At 45.1% G+C, this 12551-nt stretch overlaps 1 protein-coding gene across 1 annotated transcript in view; it reads right to left on the bottom strand.

The window, feature by feature from the left end:
• Positions 1 to 12551, bottom strand: part of tubgcp4 (tubulin gamma complex associated protein 4) — a 34262-nt gene extending 21711 nt beyond the window's left edge. The window contains exons 1-7 of the mRNA XM_033014749.1: positions 12349 to 12551; positions 10102 to 10227; positions 8771 to 8893; positions 8183 to 8236; positions 6937 to 6993; positions 3198 to 3277; positions 194 to 398 (exon numbers count right to left, since the gene is read on the bottom strand). Coding sequence (XP_032870640.1) covers positions 194 to 398; positions 3198 to 3277; positions 6937 to 6993; positions 8183 to 8236; positions 8771 to 8893; positions 10102 to 10227; positions 12349 to 12426 — 723 coding nt within the window. The 5' untranslated portion in view covers positions 12427 to 12551. The remainder of the gene's footprint in view (positions 1 to 193; positions 399 to 3197; positions 3278 to 6936; positions 6994 to 8182; positions 8237 to 8770; positions 8894 to 10101; positions 10228 to 12348) is intronic.

Here is a 12551-nt window from a genome sequence, read left to right as displayed (position 1 = left end):
TGGGATGTGGAAGGAACCCGGAGGAAATACACGCGACCACAGGGAGAACGTCCAAACCCCACATAGACAGCACCCGTGGTCCTTACACCAACATTTTCAGCTCTAGTCCACTATAGAGACAAATCACATTACTGTTACAAGCGGTTCTAGTTCACTTACTAATAGGGTTCTCTCTTCTTATGAAGGCTCTTACCAGATCCTGGAGCTCCTTGAGCTGCTTCCCAGTCAAGCCTCGGATTCCCAGATCCTCCTCCTCTTCCTCCTCGGGCTGAGTGCCAACATTCCCAGAGGAAGGCCCCTGCTTGATAAAGAACTCCTCGTACATGTCTAATAAGAGTCCATGCAGCATCCACGCAGACAGCTGTTTGTACATCACACCATGACACACTGCCAGGATCCTGAATTCAGACCGCATGTATCAGAAGATGCTTACCAACACATTAGTTAAAATCAATATTTCGTTATTATGTTAAAAAACAACAAACTGCGGATGCTGGTTTACCAAGGAAAGACACAAAATGCTGCAGTAACTCAGTGAGTCAGGCAGCATCCCTGCAAAAATGGAATGATGACGTTTCGGGTCAGGACCCTTCTTCAGACTTCTTATATATCAGAATTATTTTATTATTATAGTGTTTTTACCTTTCAGCTTATAAATTAGTGTACAAATCCATGAAGCTCTGTGTAGTCTACCACCTGCCTTCCTTGGCACAGTTAATCAGGACCACCTTACCTGCAACATATACCCGCATTGCAACAATGGCTGCACATCAATGGGATGTCATTGGACAAACAAGTTTTTTGTGTCGGCACATTTACATTGATTTTTAAATTTACTTTAACATTTACGGTGCAACACCCGGCATGGTGGCGCAGCGGTAGAGTTGCTACCTTAAAGCGCCACAGTCCTGAGTTTAATCCTGACTATGGGTACATGTCTGTATGGAGTTTGTACGTTCTCCCCGTAACCTGCGTGGGTTTTCTCCGGGACCCTCCCACACTCCAAAGACGTACAGGTTTGTAGGCTATTTGGCTTGGTATAATTGTAAATTGTCCCTAGTGTGTGTAGGATAGTATTAGTGTGCAGGGATCACCGGTCGGCACAGGCCCGATGGGCTGAAGGGCCTGTTTCCGTGCTGTATCAATAAACTAAATTCCAAATTACACCAATCCCCATTGGCCTCACTTTTTTTTTTTTTTAAATCACACTTTTTAAGTCTAAGCTCAACTTTGCTTAATTACTACTTTACTTTTCTTCCCTTCCATGTTTTGAACATTCAGGCCATCCTACAATCTCAGCTGTAGCTATATTTAAGAGGGAGTTAGATGTGGCCCTTGTGGCTAAGGGGATCAGAGGGTATGGAGAGAAGGCAGGTACGGGATACTGAGTTGGATGATCAGCCATGATCATATTGAATGGCGGTGCAGGCTCGAAGGGCCGAATGGCCTACTCCTGCACCTAATTTCTATGCTTCTATGTTTCTATTTATCACTCGGGCTCAGAGAGAATGAAGTTACAGAAATGTCCAAGGCAGTGGATGAGAGATGAAGAGATAGTCTTCTGGTGGACGCGATGTTTGACTATACTGAAAACTGCAATGTCCACCAGGTTCAGGAACAGTTTCTTCCCCACAGCCATCAGGCTATTAAACACAACAACGAATAAGCTCTGAGCTCTGAACTGCAAAAGACTATATTACTATTTGTTATTTGCACTATATTTGTTATTTATTGAACTTTTTCTTTTTTTCCCCGTTATGTATTATATTTAATATTTACATATTCACATATTCTGTTGTGTTGCAGTAAGAATTTCATTGCCCCGTCTGGGACATATGACAATAAAACACTCTTGATTCTTGACTCTACTCGCGTGTAGTATGACTAATTTGACTAGATATCATACAAACAATTGTATCTCGACATACATGACAATGAAAAACCAATATCAATACTAAATCGTTGCTCCATCAGAAACGTAGGTGGCAGAAATGCTTCTGTCAATTTGTCTGGGAATTTTACGATAGCACAATTTATACAGGCCCTACCTACATATCTGCGCTGACAACAATAACCACAAGTCCAAAGGAGCTGCCATCGGAGGTAGTTGAGGCAGTTACTATCACAAAGTTTTAAAAACATTCGGACAGGTACATGGATGGCATTAGAGGACTAGGGGCCAAACACAAGCAGTTGGGACTAGTGCAGTTGGTTGGCATGGACAAGTTGGGCCGAAGAGCCTGTTTCCACATCGTATGACTATGATGTGAGTTTTTGGGTTGGTACCCTTCTTCAGACTCAAGGAAAAGAAAACTTGGCGTGACAAGGCCTGGCAGGTAATAAGATGATGCAGCTGAAGAGAATCTTTTGTCCCACCTAGACATGCATCTATTTCTCCTCTCCCTGTTTGATTATTTTCCCCACATAACTTTAGTGAAAGCAAATTTTATTCCATATGTCAAATTTTGGGGTCGAGATCTGTGAAATCTGTAAGGATTCTGTAAGCATCTGTGAATTACCTGGAGTATTGTGTGCAGTTTTGGTCCCCTAATTTGAGGAAGGACATTCTTGCTATTGAGGGAGTGCATCGTAGGTTTACAATGTTAATTCCCTGGATGGGGGGACTGTCATATGCTGAGAGAATGGATTGATTGGACATGTATACTCTGGAATTTAGAAGGATGAGAGGATATCTTATTGAAACATATATGATTATAAAGGGTTTGGACCCGTTAGAGGCAGGAATGTTCCCGATGTTGGGGTAGTCCAGAACCAGGGGCCACAGTTTAAGAATAAGCGGTAAGCCATTTAGAACGGAGATGAGGAAACACTATTTCACACAGAGAGTTGTGAGTGTGGAATTCTCTGCCTCGGAGGGCGGTGGAGGCCGGTTCTCTGGATACTTTTAAGAGAGAGCTAGATAGGGCTCTTAAAGATAGCGGAGTCAGGGGATATGGGGAGAAAGCAGGAACGGGGTACCGATTAGGAATGATCAGCCATGATCACATTGAATGGTGGTGCTGGCTCGAAGGGCTGAATGGCCTACTGCACCTATTGTCTATTGTCATAATTTACAAAACCCAAACATGGGGGTCACCTGTACTGCTTTCACAATATTAACACGATACACACTTAGATCCAACACTTGCAGACAATGGCAGGAAAACTGTGGTTATTTAAAACGCCCGCTCCCTTACTTCTCCAATGCACTGCGGACTGGCGGAAGTCCTCCACAGCTGTGTTTGTGAACAGTCTCCAGGAGTTGGCAACCATGAATCTAATGGGGTAAAAAAACAAAAACAAAGTGAGACTCAATTATACTGACAAGTTGTTGCTGAAAATTCAATGCTACAATCAAACTATTCTTTGTCATTTTAAGAGGCTTCATTTTAATCCCCTTCTTGAAAATTGCCGCTGTACGGTTCGAGCTATTTTATCTCCTTCTATTTTGCAAAGGCACGGATGCCGAGTAACAGCATGATATTAAATGCATTACACATAGAGCTATCTAGGTTGTCATTCAACATCCACACCTATGCACGGCCCAGCGAGGCATTGGCATAGGGAGGAATAGGTGACTTGGATTAAGTGGATGTGGAGAGGATGTTTCCACTAGTGGGGGAGTCTAGGACTAGAGGTCAGAGCCTCAGAATTAAAGGACGTTCTTTTAGGAAGGAGATGAGGAGGAATTTCTTTAGTCAGAGGGTGGTGAATCTGTGGAATTCTTTGCCACAGAAGACTGTGGAGGCAAAGTCAGTGGATATATTTAAGGCAGAGATAGATAGATTCTTGATTAGTATGGGTGTTTGAGGTTATGGGGAGAAGGCAGGAGAATGGGGTTAGGAGGGAGAGATAGATAAGCCATTATTGAATGGTGGAGTAGACTTGATGGGCCGTATGGCCTAATTCTACTCCTATCACTTATGATCTTATGACATTTTTTTTTAGTGCTTCATTTGAATGACTGAATGAAGATAAAACCAGAACTGCCACATTACTGCTACCATCAGAAAAGACTGAAGCTCCTTCCTCGGGGAATCCAGACAACCAGGTACATTTATCCTGAAACTGTAGTGCAATAGTGAGGGTATTTTGGATGAAACAAAAAAATAAAATGCTTTTTGCATATCTTTCATTAATTTGCACTATGTACTTTTTCATATCTCTCGGTTCCCTCTCCAGACTCAGTCTGAAGAAGGTTCTCAAGCCGAAAAGTCACCTATACCTTTTCTCCAGAGATGCTGCCTGACCCGCTGAGTTATTCCAGCAATTTGGGTCTATCTTCGGTGTAAACCGGCCTCTGCAGTTCCTACACAATTCCTACACAAAATCCCAACCGTTCTCTGGTGTGAAGGATCTCATGGTATTATTTTAAAGAGTGGGAGTGGCCTCTCCTTTGGTGTCCTGATCAATATCTATCCTCCAACCAACCTCAACAAAGTGGAGACACGTGGCACTGCAGATGCTGGAATCTTGAGCAAAATACAAAGTGCTGGGGGAACTCAGCAGGTCAGGCAGCTTCTCTGGAGGGATAGGGCAGACAGCATGTCCAGTCGGGATCCTTCTTTAGGTTGATCCCTAAAATAGATTTGTTAGCCTCTAACATGCTGTTGTTTGTGACAGTTAGTGTGCACAAACTATCGTATATATTCCTCCTAGAAGGTACAGGAGCCTGAAGACTGCAACAACCAGGTTCAGGAATAGCTACTTCCCCACAGCCATCAGGCTATTAAACCTGGCTCGGACAAAACGCTGAACATTAATAGCCCATTATCTGTTTATTTGCACTTTATCAGTTTATTTATTCATGTGTGTATATATTTATATAATGGTATATGGATTTGTAGTCAATGCCTACTATGTTCTGTTGTGCTGAAGCAAAGCAAGAATTTCATTGTCCTATCAGGGAGACATGACTATAAACTCTCTTGAATCTTGAATCGTATGACATTGGTCTGGCTGACTCAACCTGCCATCAGTCGGCGGGGGCGCTGCGAGTCGGCTGCCCTGCCAGCAGCGTGTTCGTTATGGCGACTACGGAGGGTTTATGGCCCCGACCACGGGTGAACAAAGGAGGAGGACTGGCTGAACTTTGTTGCTTTCCACCATAGTGAAGAATGCTGTGGTGGATGTTTGTGTTAAATCTTAATTGTGTGTTCTTTTTAAGTGGATCGCTGCTGGCAAATTCATTTCGTAGCACCTTCGGGTGTATGTGATGAATAAAATTGACTTTGACTTTGATAATGTCCATTCCTAATTGATCTGCGTGTCGTGCTAAATAATTTCCTTGGCTTTGTTCCTTCTCTAAAGGGGACGAGGTCGGATTTCGGAACAACAGGTTATCATTACAAGAATTACATTTTTGAATTACTTTTTAACTGCTTGAATTTAAATTCACCTGCTGCCTTTGTGGAATTTAAACTTAATTTCAGAATAATTTCAGACCAAACATCTTACTTTGTGGCCCACTTCCTTTATTTTACAGTGACCATACTTCAAAATGTATTTAATTGGCAGTAATGCATTTTGAAATATCCTGAAGGGGATAGTAAAGGGGGAAGAGAAATGAAAATTATTTATTTTTGGGCAAGAGCGTGCTACGGGTTTACCTTTAAGAAATCCTTTCGATCGTAATAGGATTTGACAGGCTAGCCTCGGAGAATGTGCTTTCACTTGCAATGAACGTTAATACAAGGCAGTCTCTCCAATAAATCCTATACAAACAAGTTGAAAAGGTGGACTACACGTCTTCCCACCCTGCCCCCTGTAAAGACTCCATCCCCTACTCCCAATTCCTCCGCCTACGCCGCATCTGTTCCCAGGATGAGACATTCCATACCAGGGCATCGGAAATGTCCTCGTTCTTCAGGGAACGGGGATTCCCCTCTGCCACCATAGATGAGGCTCACACCAGGGTCTCATCCATACCCCGTAACACTGCTCTCTCTCCCCATCCCCGCACACGCAACAAGGGCAGAGTCCCTCTGGTCCTCACCTTTCACCCCACCAGCCGGCAAATACAACACATAATCCTCCGCCATTTCCGCCACCTCCAACGTGACCCCACCACTCGCCACATCTTCCCATCTCCCCCCATGTCTGCCTTCCGCAAAGACCGCTCCCTCCGCAACTCCCTCGTCAATTCTTCCCTTCCCTCCCGCACCACCCCCTCCCCGGGCACTTTCCGTTGCAACCGCAAGAAATGCAACACCTGTCCCTTCACCTCCCCCCTCGACTCCATTCAAGGTCCCAAGCAGTCGTTCCAGGTGCGACAAAGGTTCACCTGTATCTCCTCCAACCTCATCTACTGCATCCGCTGCTCTAGATGTCAGCTGATTTACATCGGTGAGACCAAGCGTAGGCTGGGCGATCGTTTCGCCGAACACCTCCGCTCAGTCCGCAATAACCTACCTGACCTCCTGGTGGCTCAGCACTTCAACTCCCCCTCCCATTCCCAATCCGACCTCTCTGTCCTGGGTCTCCTCCATTGCCAGAGTGAGCAACAGCGGAAATTGGAGGAACAAGCACCTCATATTCCGTCTGGGGACCTTGCGTCCTTATGGCATTAACATTGAATTCTCCCAATTTGGCTAGCCCTTGCTGTCTCCTCCCCTTCCTTAACCCTCTAGCTGTCTCCTCCCCCCCTCCCATCCGCCCGCCCTCGGGCTCCTCCTCCTCCCCCCCTTTCCTTCTTTCTTTCCCCCCCCCCCACCCCCCATCAGTCTGAAGAAGGGTTTCGGCCCGAAACGTCGCCTATTTCCTTCGCTCCATAGATGCTGCTGCACCCGCTGAGTTTCCCCAGCAATTTTGTGTACCTTCGATATTCCAGCATCTGCAGTTCCCCTTTGAACAAGTTGAAAAGGTGCTTGGATCCCAGATAACAAATACCACAATATAAAGTTAGGCAGTCAGCAACATTAGTGAACCAAGACCTACCTTTTGAGACTTGATCTGTTCAACTACCACCATAACAGATGGGAACAGCAGCTGAAACTGAGAGGAAAAAAAAAGTAGTCAACTATAGAGTATACATGAAGGGAAGACTTTCATGTACCAGAGGCTAGTTGGCTAGTTACCTGGCCTGAGCCCAAAGGGACCATTAAGTTCAGGTTGGGTCAGGTTTATATGTTGTGTAATATATATAGGTTTTGGTTGGGCCAAGCCAGGTCAATCATTTAAAATATAAAAACATTGTTAATTCAGCTTAGCAAGTCTTTTTTTGCTAATGCATCTCAAAACTGCTTCCACATTCATTATAGTTACTCCATGAAAGGAATGCGATGCTTAAAGTAATTCTGAGGGGGAAAAAAAGTATTTGATCTGGGACTGGTCATATTTCAGTCAGCTTAGGTTAATATTATACCCAAGCTGGCCACCAGCCAGTATTATATCTGAAGAAGGGCCATTCGGCCCTTTGAGCCAGCACCGCCATTCAATGTGATCATGGCTGATCATCCCCAATCAGTACCCCGTTCCTGCCTTCTCCCCATATCCCCTGACTCCACTATCTTGAAGAGCCTTATCTAGCTCTCTCTTGAAAGTATCTAGAGAACCGGCCTCCGAGGCAGAGAATTCCACACTCACAACTCTCTGTGAGAAAAAGTGTTTCCTCGTCTCCGTTCTAAATGGCTTACCCCTTATTCTTAAACTGCGGCCCCTGGTTCTGGACTCCCCCAACATCGGGAACATCTTTCCTGCCTCTAGCGTGTCCAAGCCCTTAACAAGCAGTAGAGTCATAGTGTGGAAACAGGCCCTTCGGCCCAACTCGCCCACACCGGCCAACAATGTCCCAAACCTTAACAATCTTATATGTTTCAACAAGATTCCCTCTCATCCTTCTAAACTCCAGAGTGTACAAGCCCAGCCGCTTCATTCTCTCAGCATTATGACAGTTCCGCCATCCCTGGAATTAACCTTGTAAACCTACTCTGCACTCCCTCAATAGCAAGAATGTCCTTCCTCAAATTAGGGGACCAAACTGCACACAATTCTCCAAGTCCTACCCATGGATGCTGTACCTGAATCTCTTCTGACTACATGCTTTATTGACTATTTACTTTCCACATTAACTCCAGAAATTATTCAGCAAAAACAAAGGCCACTCTTCCCAGACGGGCCTTCATCCTATAATCTAATGAATCTGGAACAGCTTCTATGTACTGTAATTGTAACATGTGCTTACTTGATCCAAGGAGTAGTTGACATGAGAGACGGAGAGGTGCGGGTCTGCCAAGAACTGGAAGTAAACATAGAGATAATATATTATCTTGATGATGCCAGAAAAGTACATTGCTTCGTTAGAAAAATACAGGCATTTGAATAATATTACCCCTCAAACAATATCACTGTGACAGAAAATCTGGTCATTTATCTCACTGTCTTTCTGCAGAATAAGCTGAATGCAAAAAGCAATTAACTGGCTATAAGCTACACTTGTATAAAAAACTGGCCGACCCTAAACGTCACCCATTCCTTCTCTCCAGAGATGCTGCCCATCCCGCTGAGTTACTCCAGCATTTTGTGGCGATCTTCACAATAAACTGGCTGCTCTTTGTCTATCTTCCTCACTTATTTCTACATCTTAAAGTATTTCATGTAACGTCATTCATGAGGAGTACAATTATGCAGATGGAGGGAAGTATGTTGGCCAAATTACCAGAAGATCCTCCCCCCCCGCCCCTTTTTTTGAGTTGTATTATAGGATCTTCAACTTTGTGGCTGCTTTTGATTCATTTTTCTGCAACATTCCAGTAAAGGTGAAGACAATTACCTCCTGCTCCAAGTCAAGCAACGCTTGCCTGTAGGGCTGCAGCAACGAGTCTAGTCCGGTACAAAAGGCACGAAGGTAGATTCCGTGCAGCCCAGTCTGGCCCTGCGGGGAAGGGTTGTACTCCTGCAACACAAGATTCACCGTGACAAGCTAATCCAAGAAAGGTCGGATGAATGAAAAAAGATAAAAGCATTTCTGGAGGATGGCTACGAATAGAACTATTGCTGCTCCGGTGGACATTGTGGGTTGGTTGTGCAAATGGTCTAATTATACAATGAAATTTCCTTGTATTTTGAAAAGGTGACAGTCTTGTTCCACTCTACTCAGGATTCTAAAACAAAAATGTTCCTGTCATGTAAAGTGGCATTTTGAATAGAACATTGAATAGCTAGACACGTGTTGTGAAACCAGGTGATCTTTATAGACAATAGGTGCAGGAGTAGGCCATTCGGCCCTTCGAGCCAGCACCGCCATTCAATGTGATCATTGCTGATCATCCCCAATCAGTTCCTGCCTTCTCCCCATATCCCCTGACTCCACTATCTTTAAGAGCCCTATCTAGCTCTCTCTTTATTGTGTTAAACAGAACAGCTCACACACGACTGGGGATGGTTCTCCCAGAGTTCTATATATATATAGATATCAGGGCACACCCCTAAGCCATTTAACGACTTCTTCCCGCTAAACACAGTCACGTGACCCTGCCAGTCCTAGGGGCGAGGGGTCGCCCAGTAGGTGGCCTAGCCTCCAGGTGGCACCACTATTGTAACATTTGGCTGTACAGCATTCTAACGGGACAATCAAATGAGAGGGAGAGCCACGAAAAATAGGAACATTGTTAAACAGGCAAATGGGCTGCCAGTTACATACGGGTCCTGAATACTCAAGTCAGGAAATTATATTGAGATTGCACAAAAACAAGGCATGGTGGAAATTTAATGAGGATTGTGCAGTTCTTGCCTTCAGGGAAAGACATTATTGCATAGTCCACAATGAAGGATAATATGGGTATGAGAAACTCAATTGCAATATTAAAAACATAAACTGTGGGTTGGGAGATTGCAACCTTCACGTGGTTCGCCCTGTATCAACGAATGCAATCAACCTGGCGTGCACAATCAAATAAGATCAAATAGTACAAGTTGTCCTACAACTTTCAGCTGTGCATGTCATACACAAGAAGAACATATACTGTTTGGGCCAAATGGTCCTTTTCTTAGCTGAAGATTCCATGCACTTGTCTATTAGTTAGTGGGAATATTTACAAATAAATTATCAGAGGAAGAATTGTATGGAACACTTCACCATTGATCAGTAGCCATAGAACCCACCTGCTGAACATGGCCGGTATACTGTTCAACAAACTCTGTAAAGCGGATGTAGTCAGTGCCTAACTTGCACAATCGATTTAAGACACTGCTCTCACTTGGATGAAGGAAAGGCAGATCCTGAGATACCTAGATGCAAACAGATACCTGTTAATTTGGAACATAGTACATAGATGATACAGCACTTCCTATTTGTCTGAAGAAGGGTCCCGACCAGAAACATCGTCTGTCTGCCCACTTCTCTCCACAAACGCTGCCCAACCTGTTGAGTTCCTCCAGAGTTTGTTTTTGCATTGGCTTGGTGGCTCCAATAGACAATAGGTGCAGGAGTAGGCCATTCGGCCCTTCGAGCCAGCACCGCCATTCAATGTGATCATGGCTGATCATCCCCAATCAGTACCCCGTTCCTGCACTCTCCCCATATCCCCTGACTCTGCTATTTTTAAGGGCCCTAACTAGCTCTCTCTTGAAAGCTCCAGTAACAAACATTTCAAGCAGTTTTATTTGGAGAGATTACTGGAATCATTGACTTGTTCAAGACAATAATACACGTTCTATGTTTGTTCTAACAGCTTTGGATCGTCTAGAAATTACCTAAAACTTTGAGCTAATAAGTATATAACATATGAACGGATCAATTTTGTCCATCCAAACCAACAAGTCCAACATATAAATTGCTGGCTGAATGATTCTGGAGTTTTGGCTAGATTAGTCCACATAGAAATAGGAACAGAGTGCCCAATCCATTCAATTAGGTTGTGGCGTGCCTTTCACTTCACCCCTTTGTGCCCTGCACACCATATCATTTGATTCCCATTCCCGAACTAGATGATCACAAGGAACTGTAGATACCCAGCATGAATCTTGAGCAAAACACAAAGTGCTGAAGTAACTCAACAGGCAGCATCATTGGAGGGATTGACAGATGACATTTTGGGTCAGGACCCTTCTTCAGACTGAATGCAGTAGGGGATAGAAAGCTGGAAAAGAAATGGGGGCAGCAACTAACTGGCAGACCATTCTTGGGATGGATTATACTTAGTTACAAATTAGTCCTGCACTTAACTTTCCCAGACAATACTTAGGTCTCTCTTTGTGTGTTCAGTCTAAGGTAGACTTTAAACATGTTTAAAGTCAAATCAAATTAAGTATGAAGCCAAGAGCTGCAATTATGGAGAGGGTAGACCATGCAACATCTTTTGGTCTGACAACTGCACAAGGATGGCACAGGCGCAGGTTGGAAACTTGTCAAGATCAGCTCACAAGCTTTGATGGTCCCATCAAAAGGAAGAACTGACTTGATGAACAAAAGGTGACAATGATTTCAAGAGGTAGTTGAGGCTGAGACTATCCCAACATTTAAGAAATAGTTAAACAGGTACATGAATTGGACAGGTTTGGAGGGATTCCCCTCCCTCCCCTTTCCCCCTTCCCTCTCTCTTGCCCCTTTCCCTTGCTCCCTTCCCTCTCTCTTACCCCCTTTTCTCTCTCTTGCCCCTTCCCTCTCTCTTACCGCCTTCCCTCTCCCCTGCCCCCTCCCCTCTCCCTTGCCCCCTCCCCTCTCCCTTGCTCCCTTCCCTCTCTCTCACCCCCTCCCCTCTCCCTTGACCTCCCCTCTCCCTTGCCCCCTTTTCTCTCTCTTGTCCCCTCCTCTCCCTTGCCCCCTTCCCTCTCTCTTACCCCCTCCCCTCTCCTCTCCCTTGCCCCCTTCCCTCTCCCTTGCCCCCACCGCTCTCCTTTGCCCCCTCCCCTCTCCCTTGCCCCCTTTTCTCTCTCTTGCCCCCTCCCCTCTCCCTTGCCCCATTCCCTTTCCCTTGCCCCCTTCCCTCTCTTTTGCCCCCTTCTCTCTCCTTTGTTCAAGTGTTCAAGTGAGTTTATTGTCATGTGTCCCTGTATAGGACAATAACATTCTTGCTTTGCTTCAGCAGACAGAACATAGTAGGCATTTACTACAAAACAGATAAATGTGTCCATATACCATAATATAAATATATACAACACATGAATAAATAAACTGAAAAGTGCAAATAACAGAAAATAGGTTATTAATAATCAGAGTTTTGTCCCCTCCCCTCTCCCTTGCCCCCTTTTCTCTCTCTTGCCCCTTCCCTCTCTTACCCCCTCCCCCCTCTCCATTACCCCCTCCCCTCTCCATTGCCCCCTTTTCTCTCCCTTACCCCCCTCCCCTCTCCCTTGCCCCCTCTCTCTCACCCCCTCCCGTTGCCATGGCGCCGGCAGGCCCGCCCTCACCTGCAGGCCGCTGCGCTTGTTCCAGGTGAAGATGCTGCCCGGGTATCCGCTGAGAGCCAGCAGCAGCTCGTGAATCATGATGGACCCCCGCAATCCTCCACCAAAAGCAATGCACAAAACCAAAGATCCTCTGCTATAAGACCTTTGCAGAGATCGGTTTAACTCCGACAAAAGCAGCCAGCATCTCCACCGGCCGCCATGTT

This window comes from Amblyraja radiata, chromosome X (assembly GCF_010909765.2).
Source record: "Amblyraja radiata isolate CabotCenter1 chromosome X, sAmbRad1.1.pri, whole genome shotgun sequence".
In the NCBI taxonomy this organism is placed as follows: Eukaryota; Metazoa; Chordata; class Chondrichthyes; order Rajiformes; family Rajidae; genus Amblyraja; species Amblyraja radiata.
The sequence above is the reverse complement of the archived record's forward strand: the minus strand, read 5'-3'. Positions and strand labels throughout refer to the sequence as shown.